Raw genomic sequence first — 25,347 nt, forward strand, 5'->3', positions numbered from 1 at the left:
AGATAAACGTTTAGTAAAGTCTGTCTGTTCGGCACGCGCCCCACAAATGGCAAATCATTTTCATGATAGAACAATATTTTCTGCCATGAAAATTCAGCTTTGCGCAGTGGCGGTATCGTAGCCTATGAGGTTTATCCGAGGCGCGATTATTGCTAGTTGAAAACTATTCCCAATACCCCGCCCTGTCGACGTGAAAAACCGTCGGCTGTGGCAATTTCTGATGGGTTCTCAGGAACCTTTACCATTAAGTTATATGAAAATAGAAAAATTAATCGTTAAGAGGCGTAGACGTTGCTTTGAATTTAGCTGAATAGGGTTGATAAAATGGGTGTAGACTAGCCTATTATTTCTATCACCGTCGAGCAAGTGTTAAAACCGTGAGATTAGAGCCCACCCTTCCGTTCAGAGACTAGAATACTCAACACGCAAAGCGGCAAAGAACACAACGCTCATTAGTCTGTCGCCTTGGGTCACTCGTCCATCCTGGCTTGTTTACGTGTCATGTAAGATTTGAATACACCCTTTCAATAATATTTTATTTACAACAAGATTTCACGTCAGACTCGTAACCAGGTAAACATTTATTTGATATTTAGTATATCACATGCTTTATTTTGCACCAAATTAAAATATTGAATACGCTAAAATGTCAGCAAAATAACTTTTTACTATCATAGTTGTAATGTTTTATCTTTTAGAAAAATAATACACAAACTGTAGGAAACTGTTTAAAATGATATATGTATGCGTAACATAAGAATAACTTTAATTTAAAGTAACGAGAATAGGATGTTTATGGTGATCACTAAACAGTCGGCATTCAGTGAAGCGTATCTTTGGTTTGTGACGTAACGTCGACGTGTATCTTTTAGTCACGTGATTAATCTCGCTTCCTACGTTTTGTGACTCGACACTCCAATCCTTTTACAGTTTTAACGGGTTTATTGTGCTGGTCATACAGGTAGCGGTCTGAACTCAGGATTTTATATACCCAAGTGTAGGTATAGACATTAAAAGTGCGTTGAATTCACACCACACATCAAAATGCCAGGTATGTCGCAAGTAATTAAACGTACGCAAAACTAAAATTCGAAAATATTAAGATACCGTATTGTAAATTAACATTATTTTTTTGCAGTCAAGTTTCTGGAACTCATAAAGCCGTTCTGTGTCGTCCTTCCTGAAATAGAAAAACCTCAAAGAAAGGTAACAATTTGTTCTTGCTGTATTAAAATTTTTAATTACTTTTATGACTTAAAATGATCAATATGTATGATTTCTTGTTTGTTTTTGGGTTATGGTGTTTGGTTAAAATGCTGAAAATTTACCCAATACTTTGCCTTCATGTGTAAATTACTTAGTTTAACATTTTTTACTTTACAAATTAATGTGTTTTAACTTTTCAAATCAATCGTACATTTCTCTCCATTGCCGTTTTTTTATGCGCTTGTCGGTGTTTTTTTGCTTACTGTTACTGTCTATAATATCATTGTTAGATTTCCCAAAAAAGTTTTGTCATATATAATTATACATTTTGTAATAGATTCAATTCCGTGAGAAAGTACTATGGACAGCAATTACTTTGTTCATCTTCTTGGTTTGTTGTCAAGTAAGTTTTCAACTAATTTACGTATAAAGTCTCATTTTAATACTTAGCACATAATATGTTTACAATAATAAAAATGTTAATATTTAGTTAATGGTAACAGAAACCTAACAGTAAGCAGTGACTGTAACACCTATATAAAAAATATTATTAAAAAATGGATTAAATACACAAAGTTCAAATACAAAAGTAGAAATATTTGTTTTTACCCACAATAGTTTGAATTAGTCTCCAGCTGACTGGCAAGTAGTTTGTTAACACTTAACGTTACTTTTTGTAGATTCCTTTGTTTGGAATTATGTCATCTGATTCAGCGGATCCATTTTATTGGATGCGTGTTATGATGGCATCGAACAGAGGAACTCTCATGGAACTTGGTATTTCACCAATCATTACATCTGGTCTCATCATGCAGCTTCTTGCTGGAGCAAAACTTATTGAAGTAGGAGATTCACCAAAAGACAGGTAGGACTTTCTCTATTCTATGGAGAAAAACTGGGAATTGAGGCTGAGTTGACACATTATGACACATACTCGATATGTTACCATGTAGCTTGGTAACTCCTACAAATTATGCGTTTTGTGATACGATACGACTGTTAAAAATTCCAATCTTATACTGTATGTATTTTTTTATATTAAAATATCTAATATTTTTATATTCAGGGCACTGTTTAACGGAGCACAAAAGTTATTCGGAATGGTGATCGCTATTGGACAATCTGTTGTTTATGTAATGACAGGAATGTACGGTGAACCTGCTGATATGGGCGCTGGAATATGTCTACTCATCATCATTCAGGTTTAAACCAGTTTTTAATTTTAAAAATAAGATTCAAAAAAAACTTTTTCACTCATCATGTCATTTATATGACTCTTTGAATTTTTTTAATTGTTTAACAATTTCAAATGTTACAGCTTTTTGTTGCGACTCTGATTGTGCTTCTGCTTGATGAACTTCTGCAAAAGGGTTACGGACTTGGAAGTGGTATTTCTCTCTTTATTGCAACCAACATCTGTGAGACCATTGTGTGGAAAGCATTCAGTCCAGCTACTGTTAATACCGGGAAAGGTAACATTTCCTGTCATTTGAACAGATCACTCAGTGCCCGAGTTTAATTATCAGTTAAATCTCAGCTCATTTTTACCATCAAAGCCAATGATTATCTTCCTTTAGCGCACTTATATGTAGTAATTATTATGTTTATGTATAGTGGTATACTTAAATCTCATTTTAAGTTTTGATTTAAAAGAAAACAACACCTGTTCTGTAATATCATATATTTTATACAATTTATTGGTATGACTATGAATGTAACTTATTTATCCTTGCGTGGTGGGGCAATAACAGTTGTTATAACACTGGTGTCCTGTTATATACACTTCTTGCTCTTGACCACTTTTAATTTACCACATAGGCAACCTTGGTGTATAATTTTTTGAGCCTACCATAGAAAAATTATATTAGTATATTCATCATGTATACAACTATTACAAAACATTTCAACCGTTTATTTTCCCAGGAACTGAATTCGAAGGTGCAGTGATTGCTCTCTTCCATTTGCTTGCTACTCGTTCCGATAAAGTCCGTGCACTTCGTGAAGCTTTCTACCGACAAAACCTCCCAAATCTGATGAACCTCATGGCCACTGTCTTTGTGTTCGGGGTGGTTATATACTTCCAGGTAAGATTTTTTCTACAGTATATCAATATATTTTACAGTCAGAGTTAAATAAATATAAACACTGATTTTTTGTTCATTTTTGGAGGGGTGGCGTTATTGTTTTAATCATAAGTGAAGTGATACAACATTATCAATGCAAAAGCTATATAAAAAGCAGGGGAGACAAAGTTACTTAGATACATAATCCCATAAAACCTATTCTTCCCCATTGGTTGTAATGTTTACTGATTAATGCAGTGCAGGAAATTCCAGGTTAGGCCGGTCTACCCAACCACCCCAGATTTATCGCCTATATATAACATGACATACAATATTATGTATCCAGGGATTCCGAGTTGACCTGCCAATCAAATCTGCTCGTTACCGTGGACAGCAAAGCAGTTATCCAATCAAATTGTTCTACACTTCCAACATTCCAATTATCCTGCAATCAGCTCTTGTTTCAAATCTTTATGTGATCTCACAGTTGTTGGCCGTTCGTTTCCGTGGCAACTTCCTCATTAGTTTACTTGGTGTTTGGGGGGTAAGTCTATTTAAAACAATATTTTTTTATGTTATATGTAACATGTAAGGTCTTCTGCCGTGCCATGACTTGGAGCGTTGGAAGTAGGTCACAGTTGGCCATATTTTCTAACACTTAAAATTTGTAGTTCTTTTCTAAGAAACGACAATTAAAAGCGTTGACAAATTACTAAGCCATATGTTAACTAAGGAAGAAGTTTTGTGTCTATATATATATATATAGGTAATTACTGTGTTTTGCGCCTTGTTCTAAAGTTTAGAATCTAAACTGAACAATATACGACACTAGACCATGCCTGAATTCTATCCTATTTTAATTCTATATGCGCACGGTCCTTTAGTGGGCATTGGGTTGTGAGATTCGGGCCAGAGTTGGTCTTTTAGCAATATATGATCACTAATATATGTAATATCATAAAAATAAAAGTTTCTGATAATTTAAAATGGCCATCACACAGGATGTTGAAGGGGGTGGTCCAGCTCGTTCTTATCCCATTGGTGGACTTTGTTACTACCTCTCCCCACCAGAGTCGTTTGCTGGGATGTTGGCTGATCCTATACATGCGTTTGTATACGTGGCATTTATGTTGGGATCATGTGCTTTCTTCTCCAAGGTGTGTTGCATAGCTTGAGTATTTCATGAATGAATATCTATTATTTAGTGATGTAATTTTACTATTGTATTTTACTCCTAATTTGGGAATTAATTTTAAAGAGTTCATTTTTAAAGAATTAGTTTTGGGAAGTATATTTTAAAGGGTTAATTATTAAAGGAGTTATTTTTAGGGGGTATGTTTTAAAGTGTGTTAACTTTAAAAATAAGGTCTTTTTATAGCATTTAGATTTTAAAAGTAATTTTAATTAGGAAGATGTCCAATGTTTCGTCATTTTAAATAAATATCTGTCATATTTTAGACCTGGATTGAAGTCTCTGGTTCTGCTGCTAAAGATGTAGCCAAGCAATTGAAGGAACAGCAGATGGTGATGAGAGGCCACAGGGAGAAGTCTATGATCCATGAGCTGAACAGGTAAGCCAACATCAAGAGTTTTATTCATAAAGTCCTATTAGAACATTTTATAAAACAAATTAATATATAGTGGGGTGGGGTAAGATGAGACACCTTTTTGTTTAATTTCCTCTTCCATTTGGTAGTAAACAAAGGACATTCAGAGAATTATAAAATCGTATACTCACGACTCCCTTAAGACTGTACATTTTAAATAAAACTGTTTTTGTGCCTATTATTGTGTATTGTATTGATACCATTATGATAAGCCTATAACATTCCAATATACACAGATATATCCCAACTGCTGCTGCTTTTGGTGGTCTCTGTATTGGAGCTTTATCTGTGATGGCAGATTTCATTGGAGCCATTGGTTCTGGCACTGGTATCTTGCTGGCTGTCACCATCATTTACCAATACTTTGAAATCTTTGTTAAAGAACAAGCAGAAGTAGGAGGCATGAGTACTCTGCTGTTCTAATGTGGTTGCACTCGCATAGCTCAACTCAAAAAAGCAACCGTTTTTTCCGACAGCAATAATTTATTGTGGTGCCACCGCATTGGGGACTTTTTAATGGAGTCGCTATTTTTCTTGTCGGTGGTACGGGTAGATTTTAATTTGGAAGTTTCAAGAAATTTATATAGAAGGCTTATTTGATGTTATTTTCTTTCCGAAAAGAGCAATTGGTGTCGATTTCCATGATACTAACGTTGCTTTTGTTGCACCCGCACTATTTCCTTGTATGCTGAACCTGCAACGTTAAGCTGTAAACCTCCTGATCATGCTGGAGTTTCAAAAGCCACCGTGCCTATATATAAATACATGTACATATCGTTGTTTCAGCAGCAACAATGTTATTTCTGTTTTTGTCGGGATGGTTATTGTATGAAATTTGCGTCGCATATAACGGAACACCAAAACTTACTGGCTTAGTTTTTAATTACAAAGATTTAACAACATTAGCGCAAATCTTATTGCCTGATACATGCTGCCAAATTGAAATGCCGGTTTGCGTTCCACTGTTACGTGTTGCAATGTGTGCGCGAGCAAGTATGAAATGGTTAATAAAATTGGGATAAAATTACATCTGTTGTACTTTTGATATGCTACAGAACGGTTGTCATTAAGTACGTTTTCCCTGTTTTTGTACCTTCAATTGACGGCGATTGATGACTATACTGGCAAGCCTATACAGGACGGTGAGGACGCCCATATAGTTTCTTCATGCATTCACTGCGAATTCTAATAAGGCGCCGCCGTTTTAATAGGTTTTCGTACTGTTTAATGATGTGAAGTGTGATATGGTGGTGCAATATATTACACCACTAAAACACGACATCAAAGATTGTTTGATCGACCTTCTAACGTTCGCGCAATTTCGTCGGATAAACGAAATGATTATCGGTGTTGCAAAATGTTGTTTAGAAACTTTCCACTGAATATTTTTACGTGTACAAACTGTGACGTTTCGCCTGACGTGCTGTGACTATCTACTAATTGTATATTGAAAAGACGATGCAACGAATAGACAAGTAAATCTTATCTTTCGCTGGAGGTTTTAACGCATGCCAAATTGGCACTGAAAATATGAATAGGATTCTTTTATTCAAACTAGGTACAATCTGAAACCACACACACGAAGTAGCAACAACAACAAAAGTAGTACTTAATCAAGAGAGCCGACCTCTAATAAATGGACACGTTTCGTTATAAAATGATTGAAAAATAAAAGAAGTCAACGGTCAAATCAGATTGTTTTAAACACGATCAGGATGTTTGGATATTAAGTTCTAAAGGTGTCCCATCTTAAACCCGAGTACCATACAGGTTTTAAAAGATTTTTCCCAATACAGTGTAAAACAGACTTATAATTCTCTTAAAGGCAAAAAATGTTGGTTTTTACCATTGCAAAGGTTTGCATTGCTCAATGGAAAACTTGTGTGAAACGAAATTATGCCCAGACTCGGTTTCAGTAGAGAAGCGAACGGAGCCGAGTCTTCATCCCAATTCGGGCGCTTAGATTTTAATTTCATTTCTGCAAGCAGAACTTGCCAAGGTTTTTTGTCCAGATTAAAGTTATCGTAACGATACCCAAAGATCTGTTCGTAGTGGTAACTACCAGCAGTCGTCCAGGCGCCTTTTCTACCAGTCACGTGATTTGGGTTCATTGTAACGTTGCAAAATGGCGACAGAGGCATATTAAATTTGAAATGGACGTCTTTTCTTAACTTGTGAAGACTTTCTTTAGACGAATATAACGGTTTGGCCTATAGGGGAAACCATAATACACAGTAAATAGGAGTTTTGACAGCCAGTTTAAATATTAGCCATATTATGTAAAAAATGTGCTATCTGGGTTACCTTTTTATACCCATGATAAATTGCTTCTTCAGTCCAATCTTGAATTCCTAGTTTTTCTCGTAAAAGTCGATACAAAGCGTAAAGTCGATCGATTTGACTGTGGTGTAGTATAAAGGCAGGGTCCCATGCTGAGTATGCGGTTTCTAACATACTATAATAACAGAGCACATGATCTTTAGGTGTCAAATGGAATTTCGAAGTGTTGCAAAAACAGTTATGTATCTGTGCAAAAGTAAATTTATTGGCATTATTGGTGTACTAATGACAAACAGTTTATTACTACCTGCCCATGCGGATTGAATTCAAGTTGGTGATCAAAAAACTGGTAAGTGTTCGCCAGCAAAGAGCGGATTGTACCTCTCAGCATGTAGTTGGATGCCAATACGCCTGACTTGGATATATTTCTCTGAACGTGTCTGCGGACGACAAAAGCTGTTCAACTTTCACACTGCCACCGGCGAAGTGGTTAACGCTCCTGCTTGTAAGCCAGAGATAATGGGTTCAGGGCTCGTCGCTGCTACCATTGTGGGCGTTTGTGTTCTTGGTAAAGTCAGTTAACGGCAATTGCTCCAACCCAGTGGTCACTAATGGGTTGTCCAAATTATCAGCCTTACATAAAAAAATTGAAAAAAAACAATTCCCCACAAAGTAACAACATGGTAACTCGTAAGCTGGCACGTTGTGTATAAACACCCATGTTATAACGACTGTTGTTTTCCGGCCACGCGAGGTTAAAGTTCATTCACTGTTAGTCAAACAACTTTTACACTATAGGTTTTACACCATTGGAACTAATGTGAAAATATTAGCTTACACCGGATATGGGATGCCTTGTATTGGTTTGTGTCCTGGTATAAGAGAAGGATTGAACGGGTTCGGGTAGGTATGGTTGGTATAAGGATCATGGATGGTTATGTTGCGGAAATAAAACGGAATATCATCCCAATCACTTTCTGTCCAATCCCAGTATGGAATTCCCAACGTCTTGTTCCGGAGGTATTTATTTAATCCTGAAGAATGAAATGTTAATAAATGGGTGGGTTAAGATAGGACGTCACTTTCGACGTTCCATTCGGCAGTAAACAAATTATATTTACAGAATTATATAACTGCATTCTCACGACTCTAAAAAAAACGTTCAAAACACGACCAGGAAACATGGAATTTAGGTGCTAACGGTATCCCATCTTACCCCACGGAAGTATAAAATAATAATAAAACGTAGTGTAATCGTACCCATTTCCACTTGGACCATAAATATTCGGTGCCATGCACAAAATCGCAAATCAACATGCCAACTACAATGTCCATCTTTATGTCCAGGAAACTTTTTGTTCCAGGGACATCGGAATGGCCAGCCGTGCCACGAAACTATATTCTGTAAAGAACATGACCAACTGATTTATAATCTATTCTAAAGATTCTAATTTTGAACTAAATTAATCTGGAATGAATGTTATAATTACTGTATATCCATCAGTAGAGTTATCTTGCTTAAATCGAGCCATTGCTTGTAAAATGTCGAACGTTTCTTCCTCTGTCAAGCTTCTTATATTTTTTCGAATGATAAATGCTGCAAACAATATATTTGACCGTGTTCCACATACGATTTCATACAGTAGGTTGGAGTAAGGTGAACATATTTTGGTTCTAATTTATCGTCGCTTTTAATTATAAACGAAAAACATTTAAAGAACTATATGACTATAACCTCACGACTGTTAAAAAGGTTTATGTACACGTTCAGGAAATGTGACGTTTAGATGCTATAGTGATATCCTATCTTACCCTCAGTAGTATATTATACCCACGTTTAGTTATTCTGCTGCATGTTCTTGATTGACTTCCAGCGCCCACGCATCTTCCTGTTGCGTCTGCTGCATGTTTTGTGCGACATCGTCTGCTTCGTGTTTCAAGTCCTCCCCATTCTGTGCTCAAACATGGCGTCCAAGGCTCCCATGGTGTCCATGAAGCTGGAAATTGTTTGTTAGAACAGAAATGTACAATGGATCGCACAGTCCGGCCCAATGGTCACGATAATAGGTTGTCCAAATTGTCAGCCATACATAAAGCAAAAAATTCCCCACAACACAGGGTTTATGAAACAGAACGCCCGTCTTATGACGACTGTCATTGCCCTGCCACGCGAGGGAAAATAGGTTATATTCATTCATTCATTAATTTACATTACAGTTCTTCTCACCTCCAATACAGCTTCGTCGATCTGTTCCAAGTGCGAATCCCCTTCGACAGACGCAACGACAACAGTGGTCAGAGTAACCAACCTGATCTTGCTCACATTTCACCCAACAATATGTCCGGTCTAAAGAACAAGTACTGTGTTTCATTCGAGGCTTTTATAAATATGTTCCAAGCCAACTCTATAATTCAGAAATTCAAAACCGGCAATAGCTGCGAACTATACCTGCTGTCCCAAATACTACTATAGTAGCAGCATGGACCCTATAGATATGGACCACTTCCTGTGTTTAACCATATAACCCCTCATTTATTTACGGTCGTTTAATGTCGGAATACAATTTAATGTATAGTAGGGTGGGTGAAGATGGGAAACCTTTTTATTCTGTTTTCTCTTCCCAATTGGTACTAAACAAAGAACATTCAAATAATTATAAAACCTTATCCTTACAACTCCCATAGACCATTGCTAGTTGTTTAAAACACGATCAGAATAGTTTTTATGTGATATTATCTGCTAAAGGTGTCCCATCTTCTCCCACCCTACTATCAAAGATAAATGCAAAAATAATTGTTTACCTTTACTTTTATCGCAGTTAACTCCATTTAGAACTGGTAGAAATGCATTCGACTTTAACGTTTCTTTATCAAAAGTGACTGCGTAAGCCTGTTCTTTTCCTATAAAACAAAATCGAGCAGTTAATAATGTGGAAAGCTATAAATCTATTGCATTTCTATATTTACCAGGTCTTTTAGTACCACTGACGAATAGAACAAACCCAGAAAGAAAAACAGAAACAAACAACAATATCATTAAAACGATTCTAACAAACATCTCCTTGTTGTACAGAATCGCTTTTGACGTATGTGAGCACTGCTGGGCATATAGTCTAAATCGCACAGTTTTTCCGCTATGCAGTAAGATTTCCTGGAATGGTTCAGCCAGTTAACGTTTTAGCGTTCCGATGCCTATACATAAAGGTATCATACTGTATAGTGATTGACCATGTGCTTTGAGCAAAGATTTATATAAGTCGCATGGCCTACTCATTGAGTAGGCCATGGACGTCGTTATATTGCGCTCAAGCCAAGTTTCAGAGCTGAAACCGCTCATGCTCATTCTAAACCGTCGTGGCACAATGCGCGCCTGTCTCTAAAACAGAGATCACGGGCTCGGCTTTGCTACCATTTTATTGTACGCGTAGGTTCTCTTTGGCAGAAACCTTAGCGGTCTGTTATTGGTTGTTGAATTGTCAGCAATACAATAAAAAAATAAATCGAAATATCTCGACGGCTGAATTGCGACGTGTCTTGCGAACAAGCGTTTTCCTTGATTGGTTTTGAGTGCGTAAACTTTTTCTTATATATATACTAAAAACTGCAATATCTTTAAAAGGCGTAAACTCTTAAAACTGCGATATCTCAAAAAGGCTTATATAACGTAGGGCCTATGCATTACATTTGACAAACTGTGGCGAACATATAGGCCTACGCTTCCGGTTTCACACAATACAAATTGGTCGACTTGAGAGTCAACCAGAACGAGTACAGATAATATTGCGTCGTATTAATTCTATTATATATTGTAGAGTGGGGAAAGATGCTGGGACTTCTTTTGATCCTACTGTATACTAAATTAAAACAGTACAAGTTAAGAACCGATGAAGTTTCTAACCCAGCGGAATTTAACCTCATGACACATGTTATGTTACGTGGTGTGTATTTAAAACGAATTAGAAAACAAAACCAGTTATGAGTTCAAGAGATGGTATACATTCTAGCTTTTTTCTACGACGTCCTTTTCGTGCATATTCTCAGAGAAAACTCCTATAAACTATAACAGTTAAGAATATACCAACTAATGTTAAGAAAAACATAGAAACGTATACTGCAATAGCATCACCTTGCTGCTTCACTGGCTTGGTCAGAGGCCTCCTGTGGAATCAATTGATGATGGTTATTTCATAAAACTAATATTAAACGGAATAGGCCGCTACATATACAGCATCAAAAACACGCACCCCTTTGAAGTTGTCCAAACTTTGCTTCGGTCCTGGAACACTGTCGGCTTCTTCCTCAGGTTCATGATCTTTGTTTCTACTTTGGGATTTGTATGGCTGTATTAGCAAGATGCAGAGCAGAAGAAGAACTTTAACGTACATTGCTTAACTTTCTTCTGAAATAATGAAGTTAAATGTACCGAAATAAATAAACTATAAGTGATGGATGATCACCTATATATAAAATCTAGTTTCACTTACGTAAAAGAGTTTTACTTGTTTACTATATAGACTGAGTGTTCGCTACCAACTGACAAACTAAACCCGCAGTGTTTTGCCGCAAAAGAAATATATATTCCGTATGTCTCAAGAAACCAAGGAGAATGAATGAATGAATGAATGAAACTTACTTTATCCTCGCGTGGCCGGAAAACGACAGTCGTTATCACACGGGTTTAACACCCAGCTTACGAGTTACCTTGTATGTTACTTTGTGGGTGATTATTTTTTGGGGGGATTTTTTTTATTTATTTTTTGTATGGCTGATAATTTTGACAACCCATTAGTGACCACTGGGTTGGAGCAATTGTCGTTAAGTGTCTTGCCCAAGGACACATACGCCCACAATGGTAGCAGCGACAGGCCTTGAATCCATTACCTAATGGTTACAGGCAGGCGCGCTAACCACTACGCCACGGCGCCGGACTGCGGACTGAGAAAGCACTTGAAGCAATACGAAAAATTAGTTTATAAGTTCTGGATTCTATATACGCAAGAAGGATTCTTTCTGTTTAAACGTACGTTAGCCATCTTAGTAACTAGAGTTTCAGAGAACAATAAATTAGTTGGAGTAAGTAAATTTTGGATGCAGAAAACGTCAGAAATTTTGTACATTTCGTTCTATTACAACTGAACAACATTCACTTTTGTTGGTAAGTTGAATTTATTTGTGCTGACATTTTCCAAATCTGCACTAAAACTCTACAGTTACTGCACAAGTAGTTGTTTATGGATTGTTCAAAAAAGCGGACAATCGGGACATATGATATGGCCAGTATGTGCCCAACAAAGTGGGCCATAGTATGTTATTGTACTCTGGTGCTTTAACACGTGGTAAAACCAAGTATGTGTAGTGTACTTTGTATCAGAGCCATAGAAATACCGAGTAGTCCAACCCATTGTTACGGAAAACACAAATTGAACGGCAATTTGGGTCCAAAATAACACAGTAGGTATAGGGAAAATGTATGTTTTTCGGTAAATTACAGAAAAACTTGGGCCTAAAAACAAATTTAAAGGTTGAAAAATGTAAAAAACATGTGTTATTTGTTTTCTGTGTCAAAAAAAGTCAAAAATTAGAATTAGAAGCGGTTGATTTGCGACATTTTAGTCATTTAATGCGGCTAAATTTATACATTTTTTCTAAAAAATGTTTGGTAAGGTAAATAGAAGCTGTTTTACACCTTCCCACAATAGGAAAACACAAACAAAACTTAACAAGTTCGTTTAAACCCTTTGTCAAAGTCACCACTTTTGCTCTATTTTGGACACACATAGACGGCAGTTGGACTACTCGGTGTTTATACGACTCTGCTTTGTATGTATATACAAATGAAAGAAGGGGGGTAATAAATAATCATTTACATAAAAATATAGCCTACAACGGAAAGTTGCAATTAAATGGATACTGTTTTAAGAAAAAACATTACCTGGAAGGTCCGACATAAATTGCTGGTAAGACTTTGCCGCCAACTGTCACGTGCTTTTCGGTAAATAACAAAAGTAAACCGTGAATAGCGTCACCATGTAGTTCTTATTCATATTCACGATTTTACACAACATTATAGGAAGAATCCTCCAGATTTTGGTATTTTTTATGTATTTTTCACAAGGTAAGACCATCAGGCGAGCATAAAATTTTAAGGGTTTAAATCTTGGTTTAAAGTACGATTAAACAATTGGTTTTATTTACATGGAGCTATACAAAGAAGACGGAAAAAATTTTCCGCTAGGAGGCGATGACAAATTCGTTTCTCTATTTTATGGGGAGCAGTTAGTTTCACGGTTTATACACATAAGATATAAACCCCTAACCTCTAACCCCTAACACTAATCCCTAACCCCTAACACTAACCCCTAACCCCTAACTCCTAACCCCAAACTCGTCAAACAAAAAAAACTTGAAAAAAAAATATAAAAAAAGTATTCCACTGTGCGGGACTCGAACCCAGTAAAAATGAAACAAAGAGAATTTATGACCGCACGCAAACCGTTACACCACAGACTCGACGACAGTAGACACAACGAAAGAGCGTATATAACCGACCTAATGTGGGAAATATGTTCTTACTAGTGTTTTACGTATTTGGAAAGGTATTTTTATTATTTAATTAATTTGTTTTACACTTATTAACACTTTGTAGTGCTGTTTTGTTCGTTTTTTCGTATTTTTTAATTTAAATAATTACCGCCTCTAGCGGAAAATTTTTTCCGTCTTCTTTGTATAGTCCCATGTGTTTTATTTTCACACTGCATTGTTTTAGAAAATATTGAGGAGAAAAGAAAATGGAAGTATCACGTAAGAGAATACAGAAGATAGCCAAATACGCAGGTTTATTGGTACTTTATTTGATAATCAGTTTTCACAGTTTTACTACAAAAACATTTCTTTATATACGTTTCTGTTTTCGAGGTCGGAGCTAGAAACAATAGAATGAATAGATATAGTAGTTTTGTGAGTCGTTATATATGTAAAAACTTTATACACTCAGAGTATGAGATGTAAGGCAGTTGAGGGCATCATTTAACAGCAGAAAAGGTGTTTAATCATTTTTAATCAAATTACTATTTAATTAGCTGTACATGTGCATGAAACAAGTACCCCAAAGTTTTTCCGTCTTTAATATATCATTAAACATGTATATTCCACCAGTTATTTCATATATGTAAACTTACAATGTAAAATTTCACCGAATCACTCAGTTGGGAACCGCAGATCAGATATAGGCAAAGACGCACATAAAAGTAGTTTGCCTTATATATTATTGGAGGAACAGGAACATTATATTGTTTGTGACATGAGTCGTTCACCGCCCCCACCTGCAGGAAGGCCATGGTATACTTCCCAACCAAGTAAGCATGTTAAATTCATATTATATAATAATAATAACTTTCTTTGCCTCTTTGTTTACAGTAGCGAATATTTTTAAATATTTCAAACAGGATATAACACAAAATAACAGTTGTTAAAACATGCTCACCAAACATATTTACATTAAATTTGAAGAAAATAAACTTGGTCACTACATCTAGCAGACAACGAGCCATTTGTCTTTGATTATTATCAAAAAAATAATAAAAAAATTTAAAACGAAAATTTGCACTGAAAAAAAATATGCAAATTTTCTAATCTAATCATTCATTGGAAAAAAAATGCTCAAACGATCTGGGTTTGGTTTGGACATTTATAAACCATATATTTATATAATGTTGGTTTAGACCACAGTGGAGGAGCTCCAGCAATACAAAGTAGTACTGAGCGAAGATCACCAGGTACTAAAATGAGAACTTATTTGTTATACTGTATTATAGTCCATATATCTAGGCTGTATTGACTGACGTGTGAGGCACTTTTTGGCTCATTTGTCTAAAATTTACTTTATGAATGCGGTCCTATGGTGAGGCATACTATGGGATGTAGACCACAATGGTTATTTTTAATTCCAGAAAAAAAGACTTTTTGTTTATGACATAAATAAGCTTTGGTTTCCAAGCATATTGTAATAATAATGATCTCTCTGTCATTTTTTTAAAGTGAAACAAGTATTAATGCTATGAACATCTTTTTACTTTATGCAACATTATTTTAACATTTTATTTCACTTCCTTGTTATTAACGCTTTTTAGTCCCAGATCGAGGTCCTCCACCTCCGGATTGGTACAGGTGGCAGGAATATTACAGAGGAAGAAGTCCTCCACGAAACATCCCCCCACGAAGTCATTCCCCAAACCGTGCTCCAAGCCCCGACCACAAACGATCAAATAGCCCCCGTAACGATCGCTCTACAAACCAAAGAGTACCAAGTCCAAGACAGGAACGACCAGCCAGCCCGAGGGAAAGAATGCCCCCAAGACCCCCAAGCCCTCGAAGAGAAAGACCCCCAAGTCCTCGTAGAGAAAGACCCCCAAGCCCTCGAAGAGAAAGACCCCCAAGCCCTCGAAGAGAAAGACCCCCAAGTCCTCGCAGAGAGAGACCACGAAGTCCTCCAGACTGGAGACGAAGATCACCAGGTCCGTATTACAGAGGACCCCCTTCCGATTGGCGCAGAAGTCCACCTCATTGGGCCCGAAGAAGTCCTCCCCGATATGGTCCTCCAAGAGGTCGAAGTCCTCCTCGTGGTCACTGGGGTCCACCTCCTCCAGAATGGGATCGTTACAGAGGACCACCCCCACCTGATCGTCGTTCACCGCCTCGTTGGGCCCCTTCATCTCATAGTTATGATAAAAGGTGGCCGCCTCCACCTGCACCAGGTATATAAAACAAAAATCTTAATTGTTACCTTTTTTCCTGGCACACTTTACAGCACCTTCTATACCTTCCATATTTTTTCAAATTTTAAATACCTTTAGTATTGAAGCATTATAAGTCCTGATACTTTATTACAGCTCCCCCTAAACCGGATGCACCTGCACCACCAACACAAGTCCCTGCCCCAGCAACAACAACAGGTATTTACAAAGCGCATGCAGTTTAGTTCCACTATTTTAAACAAATCTAGGTTAAACAGATTTCTTATTGAAATAAATTCACAGTATCACCGGTTCCATCGCCACAAGTTGATGCAAATAAACCAGAAGCAACTAACAAGGTAGTATTTTGGCAATTTTCTATGAATAAATACAACTTGCTTTATCCTCACCGGCCGGAAAACACGGCTGTTAGTCGTTACTTTGTGGGTGATGGTTTCTTGGAGAAACTTTTTTCCTTGTTCAAAACACTTACCGACAATTCAACGACAAGCTCCAACCCAGTGGTCACTAACGGATTGTCAAAATTATCAGAATAAAAAAAGTTACGTATTAATATATATATAATCACATGTTTCATGATTCTTTGAGAAAGGTTATGTTAGGGCTCTCCAAAAAGTATGCAATGTAAAACTTTGTTTCTATTAAATATTAAAACCAGGTATAAAAAACATTAAATTTTAGCATTAGCACCAAAAGTTAATGATTTTCTATTTATAGGCAGAAGAAACTCTGGTCCCACCAGGTGAAGAAAAAGAGGAAGTTATTGAAAACTTTGACCTTCCTGAATATGATGCTGAAGTACCTTTAGGTAAGATGGGCTAACTCTGGCCTAAACCCTAATCCTATGAAGTGCCTTGCCACAGGGCCGCACCAAGCAGAATCCAAAAAAGTTATAGGCTAGATTAGAATTAGAACCTATGAAAGAAACCATAGTTAATTGAAGTAACAAAATGTAGCATTGGGTTTAAAAAGACTCCAAATTACTGGAACGCTAAAAACCTAAAATATTTATCTATTTTACGATCGGCGTTCCCTTTCAATTTGAATTAATGTTTCAATTATATAGTATAACACAGGTGTGTCAAAAAGAACAACCGTGTTTTAACTTTTGCCTTTTCCCACTATGCGAATATAAATAGCTTCATTTATTCATTCATAGTCATACATTCATTCAGGTCAAAAATATGTGATTCCAGTTTCTGGATTCTTTTGCAAAATCTGCCACAAGTTTTACAATACAGAATCAAGTGCAAAAATCACACATTGCAAATCGAAAACTCACTATGATAAATTTGCTGTAAGTATTTAAATGGTGACATGCTTAACTGGTACTACTAATTAAGGTTACAAAATATTACAAGGAAACAGCAAAATGAAAGTTTTATTCCTGGAGCATATTTTGTGGATGTCGCTAAATTGAGTTAAAAATCATTTTATTATGTTTTTTATTTATATAAATATATATATTTTTACCATATTTCCACTAGAAATGGCTTTCTGAGAAGAAAGTAGCTTCAATAACCCAGAAGCGATCTGCCAGTGTTTCCAACACAAATTCTAATGATGGTGAGCCACCGAACAAACAAGTTAAAGTGGAAATCAAAATGGAACTACAGCAAGGTAAATAAATGAACATCTTGAAGAAATATAATCTAGTGTCATGAGAAACTATAAATATATTGTTGTATTAGTATAAGTGAGCTTTTTTAGGACTGAAAAAATGGGTTACTGATAAGAAAACGCTTTTTTTAGATTCGCATTTAATGTATGCCTAATTTTATCTTCTGAATTTAGGAATAGTGCTTATTTTCTGGTTTCGACATTACTAATTTTGTAGCTGCTATACAGTTTCATTTAGCCTATATTATGTAAAATCTGTTGTGGCTCTTTTTGTAAATTGCATGAAACTTTTTTCTTCACTAATCTTCTTTGGAAAATTTTGCTATAACATAAAGGGACATATAGTAGGATAGGGGAAGATGGGACACCTTTAGCACATAATATTCAAACACCCTGACCGTGTTTCAAACAATGAACAACAGTCTATGGGAGTCATGAGAAAAAAGTTTTGGAATTATTTTAATGTTCTATGTTTACTATCAAAGGGGACAAAAAATAGAATGACAGGTGTCCCATTTTCTCCCACTCTACTGTATAACAGAATTATCCTAACAATCCAAGTACAATTATAAACCAATAGTTTTGATATTTCTCTTATAAAACAGATGAAGCAAAATACGATCCTACCAACCCAACAGCTGTTGAACCAGTGGAGCAAAAAGAGGAAATAAAATCCTTGATATCATCGGTTGCACCTGGTCAGATCAGAGTTACAGTGACCAACACACAAGTGAATACTCAGAATGAAAATGATTCCGACACCAAAGAAGTAGATATGGATGAAGGGGAGCAAGACGAGGTGAATGCTAATATATTTAATTATGCTACACAACTTTCAACATATATTTCGATTACCAAAACAGGCATGTCTACAAGTTTAGCTTTTTTTAAATGCTTACACCTTTGCACATAATAATTTTCTGTTGTAACAGATTTTTTCTTTTTGTTAATACAACTTTATGTAAAATGTAAACTTGCAGTTTTGAAATTCAATCTTCAGAGACATTGTGTATTACAGCCTTACAGGAATAATATATATACATAAAAACACGGAACTATTTTTCTGGTATGTGAAGTTGACATACTTTATAATAAAAACCAACATTTCAACTGCAATATAACAAGACTTTTACATCAAATTTGCCAAAACTACATGACACATAAACCGCAGTAAAATATTAATTTCCTGTGCCAAAAATTGAGTTTTTAAAAACAGTTAATATGTAATGTAACATTGAAATTTTTTATACAGGATTCTACAATGAATGAATCCTCTGTAGCATTATTAGATAGCACGCCACTGGTTGATGAGAATTCCACCCCTGCGTTAGATGATAATGGTGAAAATGGAAGTATCAACCAGTCAAGTGACTATGATGCTGAAACTGATCAACTAATCACAAATGATGTTAAAAAGGATAATTCAGGTATTAAAATATGTTAAATGGTCTGTTATTTTTTAGGGAATGTCGAATTGTACATGATTGGTATATATTAGGAATATTTAAATTATTCAATTTTTCCCAATGGTATTCATTATACTGTGGGGTAAAATGGATACCTTCAGCACCTAAATCCTATATTTTCTAATTTAGTTTTAAGTAATTACCATTGCTCTTAAACTGCTAAGGATACTGTTATATAATTCTGTTAATATACTACAAAATGGTACAAGGAGAATGAAAATCTTACCCAAAGCCACTATGTACAAATACTTTACTTTGGTAGTTAGGAAAATGCTATGGTTTTGCAACAGACTTTTTGGTTTTCACAGCATTGACTGGCATGTCATGAAATTTCAAGGCATGTACACTGTGGGGCCGCCAGGGGGTGTTTAGGGTGTTACGACCCCCCCCCCTTTTAAACCAAAAAAAAAATTAATTAAAAACAAATATATTTGAATATTTTTTTAATAAAAAAACCCTTTATTTTTTTTTCTGGCTGCGCCACTGCATGTACACATTAACGTGACCAAATATGTTAGACCTCATTTTGATTAGTAGACTGCATGGAAGCCACTCTTTACAATCTACGTAAGCTGAAAGTGGCGCAGTTGAAATCAAATCTTGAAAAACGTGGAATTAAATCAACTGGTTTGAAAACTTTGCTCATAAAACGCCTGGAAAAGGTAAGTGTGGATGGTTGGTAAACATCAGGAGAATTTTCTGCACATTGCACTTACATAATATCGGTTTGGGATATTTTCGCATATTTATTACAACAAATTTCGTTACATGGGTAATATATGGGTTTTATGAACACTTCAAAAAGGGTAAACTTTGGTGGGAATGATGGGTCTGGGGTACTTTTGTAGGATTGTTTAATTATTTCATCAAATTTAAATTATGAACTGTTTTTCTTGACTTGCTTGTTCCATCAGGTTCTCTTGGAGGAGGCAGCTGCCTCAGAGAATGAAGAGAATAACAAAGAGGAGGAGGAAAATGATGAGATAGGTGGTGGTGGTGGGTAGATTTCCGTTCACAGATTTTCTGTTATTCAGATGAGAATTAGAAAGAAGATCTGTTGTTTTACCAGAGAAATCAGGGCAGTCCACACTGGGTGAAAGGAGTTGAAAGTGCAGAAGATACTGTTTGCGAGAAATCTGTTTAAGCTTATTCTGAAAGAAACTTGCGAAAAATGTTTCAGTTAGTTGCGAAAATAATTTGAGTTGCGAAAAATATTTTAGTTGTTCGCATAGATTGAGAAGCAAAGCCAGTTCAAATTTCACTGAAAATAGTAAAGTGTTTATCTTAATTTTTAAATTCAATTTTACTTTTTTTATTAGTCAGGAGTTATGTAAAAGAAAAGACAAAATTCGGTTATTAAATTGATGTTTTAGTTGTAAGTTTCAGTGTTTGTACAGTATCTTGTGTATTTTCACCCTTTTGCCTTGTGGATTGCATATTTAGATCAGATGAGCTCAAGAAAAAGATGATGTGCTTAATAAAACACAGGTCTAAAAGTTGTCTGATCTTTCAGAATTTAAAAACGTTTAGTTTGTAGAGAACCTTAACAAGTCAATTTATTTAAATATAATTGAATAATGGTTTAAAATAATTTGACAAGCAAATTAAATACCGGGATTTTTTTACATAAATTTAAATGACTGCAAAAATCACACAGTATTAATCATAGCCACAATATATGTAATGTTATTTAAGCTTGTATACAAAAAAAACAACTACTAAAAATTATATTGTGTAGGTCTAAATAACAATGGATCAGTTTTAAACGAATCTCTGTGATTCAAAGAATTTGTTATTCAGCTAGCTGTAACACAATACTTTAATTTGTGATTAGTCACATTCAATAAATGGTAAATGGTAAATAAAGACAGAAGTTAAGACCGACTTGGGTTAAATTTAAAATCACTTCCAGTGGTGTTATGCGACTCTCTTCGCTTTCAGTTTGTTATAAAATTTTACACACAATTTTTATAATGCTATATATCCAATTGTCAGATATTTTTTAATCCAGTTTAGCATATTGTTTTTCCATAATTTTCCTTGAATAAAAATGTCTTGAAAATTTAAAACAGTTTTGTGGAAATCAAATACTAAACCTATGACTGATACAGGTGAAAATGAAGATGAGATTGTGGAAAATGAAGCTGAGGAAAGCCAAGATCAAATATTGACTTTAAAGATGATCGAATCTGATGTGGAAGCCTCGAATAAGAAAGAGCATTGGATCACTGAGCGAGAGTTGGAAAGAGAATTATTAGCGGTTTGTTTAGACTTGAATAAATAAATTATGTCTATTTATCCTTACATGGTGGGGCAGCTACAGTTATTAAACATGGGTGTTTCATATACCACATGCCCAAAATCTGTGGGTGTTTATTTTTTTTTGGTTTGGCTGACAATTTGGATAACCTAACCTATTATAGTAGCTGTGGGGTTAAAGCATTAATTGTCCTATCCAAGAGCACATGATATCATTAAAGTAGCATCGAGCTTTGAACCCACTATCTTTCGGGACATTGCGAGCACTCTAGCCATGGTGTTGGACATTTCTGTTATTGATTAAACAGTGAAATTATGGTTATTGGTTACCAGTAACTTTAGTTTAAGGAATAGTTTCTGAGTGGTTATTTTTAAAACTGTTTTATCATTACCCAAATGAAGAAAAAATTTCTTTGTTAACTTTTTAGTTGGAAGGCGTAAAACAAGTAAACAAACTTACATTTGAAAAATACAAAGTCGGAAAAAAGACGGTTGTCGAGTGGACTATCAGTGTCAACTTTGATGGGGAAATGTCGGAAGATGGTTTATTCTTTTTCATGCCGTCTCATCAACAACTGTCTTACAAAGCAACATTGGAAAATGAGGCGTGACTTGGTGCTTTACAAATTCAATGAAATACAATTGTTGTTGGGTTTTGTAATCATTGTTAAAACTTTTGAGTCACTGTACATAAATGAACACCCAGCGGTTGGGGCTTTTAGTTTGTTTTAGATGTAGTATTTTCCACTGCACTAAAATACTTACTTGCCAATGTTGTAAGTTGGTTTAAATATCAATGAATTTTTTTATGCTCTCTAACACCTAATTTGAGTAATGAAGTTTTGTTGCTGTAATTATTGAACACGAAATAATAAAATTGCGTAATCACAATACTTATTTTTTTTGCTACTTTTTGCTTTCAACATCTTTTTTCTCCTAAAATTTTCTGTAACCCCTCACGATTAATAGTATATCATATATATGCAGTACTTTTTGTAAGCAAAATTGTTACAATCTTGCAGCCTATGAAGTTTATAACGCAAGCCCCAGTTTGTGAAGCCCTTTGTTATAGGACAAAATATATCTAATGATCAGTTAACCACAAGTCAAAATTAATGTTGATAAAAGTACACACCAGACCAATATAAATGTCTAAACTTTTTATTATTCGGTCTACATGAAAGTACATACAAACTAAATAATAACACTACAATCTATTGTCAACAGTGACATTAAACAGTGAAAGTTTCATTTGTGAGAGTTTGTCTGTTAAAGAATTAGGTTGCAAAAAAGAATAAACATATATTATATAAATAATGTGTTTTATGTAAGTATCTATTTTAAATAGTAAACTTTACAAAGAGGAAATAATAAGGCTGAATATATTAGGATGCCAGTATAGGTAGGAAACGTGAAGGAATATATAAATAGTAATGTTTGCATAAGCAGTGATATTTCATTTATATTGAATTTTATTTGAAGTATTGTATGGGTCTGTTATACAAGAGAGAAGTTGTGTAAATAAAATGTGTAAGGAGTAAAACTAGGTATATATGCAGGATAATTCATTAATTTCACTAAAAAAGTTTATATATATGTTAAAAATGAATATAACTGAAAAAATCTCATTTTTGCAACAACTTTAGTTGTATTTCGGCAGTAAATATTATATAATGAAAATGTTAAATTAGGAGTTCTTACACCACCAATTCAGACATTTGTGTAACTTAATAAGGAATATTGCAATATGATACTGTATTGTGATATTTTTTATTCTAGCCCTCTTCACTGCTAGTGGATGTCTTAACACACTCAGTTGAGCCATCAGTATTAACCACAACAGTATCATTGCTTGGTCTCTCTTTTTTTGGACTTGATATTTTCAAGTCGTATTGTTGAACCATATCAGGGATAACTACATTGTCGAGAGTTACCACATCTGCAAGCCTATGTAGCGTGGATACCAGCTTTAACTTCTTGCTGAATTTGGAACTGATAAACGGCCGGAAAAAGCCTATTAGAAACCGTATGTACCACGATGGGTGCACCACTACCAAACACTTGAGATTTTTTCTCAGTCGTCTATGGATCATTTGATAACATCGCTTCAACCAGTTTAACGGTGGTAGATTTTTTCTCCTGCATCCTCCGTTAAAAAATATGATCATGTAATCCTCTGCTACAAGCATTTCCAATGTGCTTACTATGTAAAGGAACAAATTATCCATAATGTAACGGTAATCAGTCTGCTGCGTGTCTGGTAAATAACATGCAGAGAACACGACAATTGCATTTAAACCTTCTCCATAATATCCACCATGAGATAAAATCTGTCTGTAAGGAGTAACTGCTCCCATATCAAGTTTGTAATTTTTCTCACCGATCACGACGGTCCTCCAGTTAGTAGGGGCGGTAGTAACATCTGGGGTGGTTGGTTCACTTGGAGTTTTTTGCACAACAGGTGTATCATTATCCCACTCTAAATCAACCCCAGAGTTTTGTTGTGGAGAATCAACAGAGGAATCAAGATCATCAGGAGTAGCAAGCTCCTCCGGAGTAAGCATCCCATCTATGTCCGAGTCCTCTGCATCACCAAACTGCGCTGTCAATTTTTTTCTCGCTCGTTCATATTCTGATTCTCTCTCCACAGTTTCCAATCTTTGAAAACTTTGCCCTGGTTGTCCTGATAAAGCTACAAGATCATCTTCTTCCCAATTGCCTTCAAACATAATCTCCGTAGATTCATTGTTGTTTACAACTTCACTATTGGAGCGATCCTTGATACTCGTATCTGCAATCCCATCCTCCAGATCTTTCATGGAATTATTTAAGTTCGCACTGTCGTTCATCATATCTGTATTGAGAATCTTATTACACCAGGTTTAATAACGATTATGTTTTACAAGCCAGGATTATTTATAAAAAAAGTTATTACATAGAAACTGTATTATGTAATAAAGTTTATGTAAACTTTAAAACTGTACATATGTAATAATCTGTTCATGTAAAAAGGCGGGAAGTGCTTCTTTTACTTCTGAAGTCTGATTTTATAATTGTATTTTGTATAAATACTTAAAGTAATTACATTTGACGTACGAGTACCTGCTGTTTAACAACATTCATTGAATGCTTGTTTATTTCACAGTGCTTCAATATATCGTAACATTTGCGCAGGATAACGGTGATTAATGTTCACAACACACAAATGCAGTTTAAATAACATACATATCTGTCTTTTGAATGGCAACAGTGATTAATCAATAACTATATATGGCAATTACCGTGCTTGTGTGAAGATAAATGAAACAATTTTATAAACTTTGCATGGCGCAAATACACAACTATGTGACTGCTAAAACATATATAAAATAGCATAAACGATTTAAATACGCAGTACACCACAGCTAAGCAAAAGATTAAAACCTAATCTCTTTGCGCTAAGTAAATAAATACACATGGAGCTATACAGAGAAGACGGAAAAAATTTTCCGCTAGGAGGCGATGACAAATTCGTTTCTCTATTTTATGGGGAGCAGTTAGTTTCACGGTTTATACACATAAGATATAAACCCCTAACCCCTAACCTCTAATCCCTAACCCCTAACACTAACCCCTAACCCCTAACCCCTAACCCCTAACCCCTAACCCCTAACCCCTAACCCCTAACCCCTAACCCCTAACCCCTAACCCCTAACCCCTAACTCCTAACTCCTAACCCAAACTCGTCAAACAAAAAAAACTTGAAAAAAAAAGATAAAAAAAGTATTCCACTGTGCGGGACTCGAACCCAGTAAAAATGAAACAAAGAGAATTTACGACCGCACGCAAACCGCTACACCACAGACTCGACGACAGTAGACACAACGAAAGAGCGTATATAACCGACCTAATGTGGGAAATATGTTCTTACTAGTGTTTTACGTATTTGGAAAGGTATTTTTATTATTTAATTAATTTGTTTTACACTTATTAACACTTTGTAGTGCTGTTTTGTTCGTTTTTTCGTATTTTTTAATTTAAATAATTACCGCCTCTAGCGAAAAAATTTTTCCGTCTTCTTTGTATAGTCCCATGTAATAAATACAGCCTTTAA

General features: G+C 35.3%; 4 protein-coding genes, 1 long non-coding RNA gene and 1 other non-coding gene across 14 annotated transcripts; 3 read left to right on the forward strand and 3 right to left on the reverse strand.

The window, feature by feature from the left end:
• The first annotated feature begins 95 nt into the window (after positions 1 to 95).
• LOC149735513 (U4 spliceosomal RNA) lies at positions 96 to 236 on the forward strand. The gene has a single exon (XR_016385131.1). It is a non-coding gene; the product is annotated as a U4 spliceosomal RNA (small nuclear RNA).
• A 639-nt stretch (positions 237 to 875) lies between these two features.
• LOC149735514 (protein transport protein Sec61 subunit alpha) lies at positions 876 to 5,903 on the forward strand. The gene is made up of 11 exons (XM_089878377.1): positions 876 to 1,051; positions 1,139 to 1,206; positions 1,544 to 1,609; positions 1,887 to 2,071; positions 2,273 to 2,408; positions 2,525 to 2,678; positions 3,130 to 3,290; positions 3,616 to 3,813; positions 4,271 to 4,426; positions 4,728 to 4,840; positions 5,113 to 5,903. Exons 1-11 carry the CDS (start codon positions 1,045 to 1,047, stop codon positions 5,297 to 5,299), a joined length of 1,431 nt encoding a protein of 476 aa, XP_089734503.1. The 5' UTR covers positions 876 to 1,044; the 3' UTR covers positions 5,300 to 5,903.
• A 502-nt stretch (positions 5,904 to 6,405) lies between these two features.
• LOC149735515 (hemocyanin type 2 unit a-like) lies at positions 6,406 to 10,307 on the reverse strand. Its single transcript, XM_089878378.1, has 10 exons — positions 10,124 to 10,307; positions 9,959 to 10,057; positions 9,384 to 9,503; positions 8,992 to 9,153; positions 8,647 to 8,753; positions 8,417 to 8,558; positions 7,995 to 8,190; positions 7,464 to 7,596; positions 7,181 to 7,402; positions 6,406 to 7,086 (listed from the first exon to the last, which is right to left on the reverse strand). The coding sequence occupies exons 1-10, from the start codon at positions 10,212 to 10,214 to the stop codon at positions 6,685 to 6,687; spliced, it is 1,674 nt and encodes a 557-aa protein (XP_089734504.1). The 5' UTR covers positions 10,215 to 10,307; the 3' UTR covers positions 6,406 to 6,684.
• Positions 10,308 to 11,094: 787 nt separating this feature from the next.
• Positions 11,095 to 11,549, reverse strand: LOC149735516 (uncharacterized). Its single transcript, XR_016385063.1, has 3 exons — positions 11,401 to 11,549; positions 11,283 to 11,314; positions 11,095 to 11,206 (listed from the first exon to the last, which is right to left on the reverse strand). It is a non-coding gene; the product is annotated as an uncharacterized LOC149735516 (long non-coding RNA).
• Positions 11,550 to 12,988: 1,439 nt separating this feature from the next.
• LOC149735517 (uncharacterized) lies at positions 12,989 to 22,151 on the forward strand. Of its 9 annotated transcripts, XM_089878369.1 has the most exons (16): positions 13,179 to 13,271; positions 13,923 to 13,990; positions 14,362 to 14,511; positions 14,878 to 14,931; positions 15,292 to 15,909; positions 16,045 to 16,107; positions 16,192 to 16,247; positions 16,627 to 16,717; positions 17,085 to 17,206; positions 17,397 to 17,529; positions 18,135 to 18,328; positions 18,782 to 18,956; positions 19,530 to 19,657; positions 19,910 to 19,991; positions 21,107 to 21,255; positions 21,683 to 22,151. In XM_089878369.1, the coding sequence occupies exons 2-16, from the start codon at positions 13,945 to 13,947 to the stop codon at positions 21,863 to 21,865; spliced, it is 2,244 nt and encodes a 747-aa protein (XP_089734495.1). In that variant the 5' UTR covers positions 13,179 to 13,271; positions 13,923 to 13,944; the 3' UTR covers positions 21,866 to 22,151. The 9 variants fall into 9 exon arrangements, 6 of the variants coding, with proteins under 6 accessions (XP_089734496.1, XP_089734495.1, XP_089734491.1 ...); XM_089878370.1 differs by lacking the exons at positions 13,179 to 13,271; positions 13,923 to 13,990 and adding an exon at positions 12,989 to 13,113 and having other exon boundaries at positions 15,286 to 15,909; XR_016385062.1 differs by lacking the exon at positions 19,910 to 19,991 and having other exon boundaries at positions 19,533 to 19,657.
• A 248-nt stretch (positions 22,152 to 22,399) lies between these two features.
• On the reverse strand, positions 22,400 to 24,536 carry LOC149735518 (BCL2/adenovirus E1B 19 kDa protein-interacting protein 2-like). Its single transcript, XM_089878380.1, has 2 exons — positions 24,357 to 24,536; positions 22,400 to 24,108 (listed from the first exon to the last, which is right to left on the reverse strand). Exon 2 carries the CDS (start codon positions 24,104 to 24,106, stop codon positions 23,030 to 23,032), a length of 1,077 nt encoding a protein of 358 aa, XP_089734506.1. The 5' UTR covers positions 24,107 to 24,108; positions 24,357 to 24,536; the 3' UTR covers positions 22,400 to 23,029.
• Positions 24,537 to 25,347: the final 811 nt, after the last annotated feature.

Source organism: Ciona robusta, chromosome 5, assembly GCF_009617815.1.
Source record: "Ciona robusta chromosome 5, ASM961781v2".
Taxonomy (NCBI): Eukaryota; Metazoa; Chordata; class Ascidiacea; order Phlebobranchia; family Cionidae; genus Ciona; species Ciona robusta.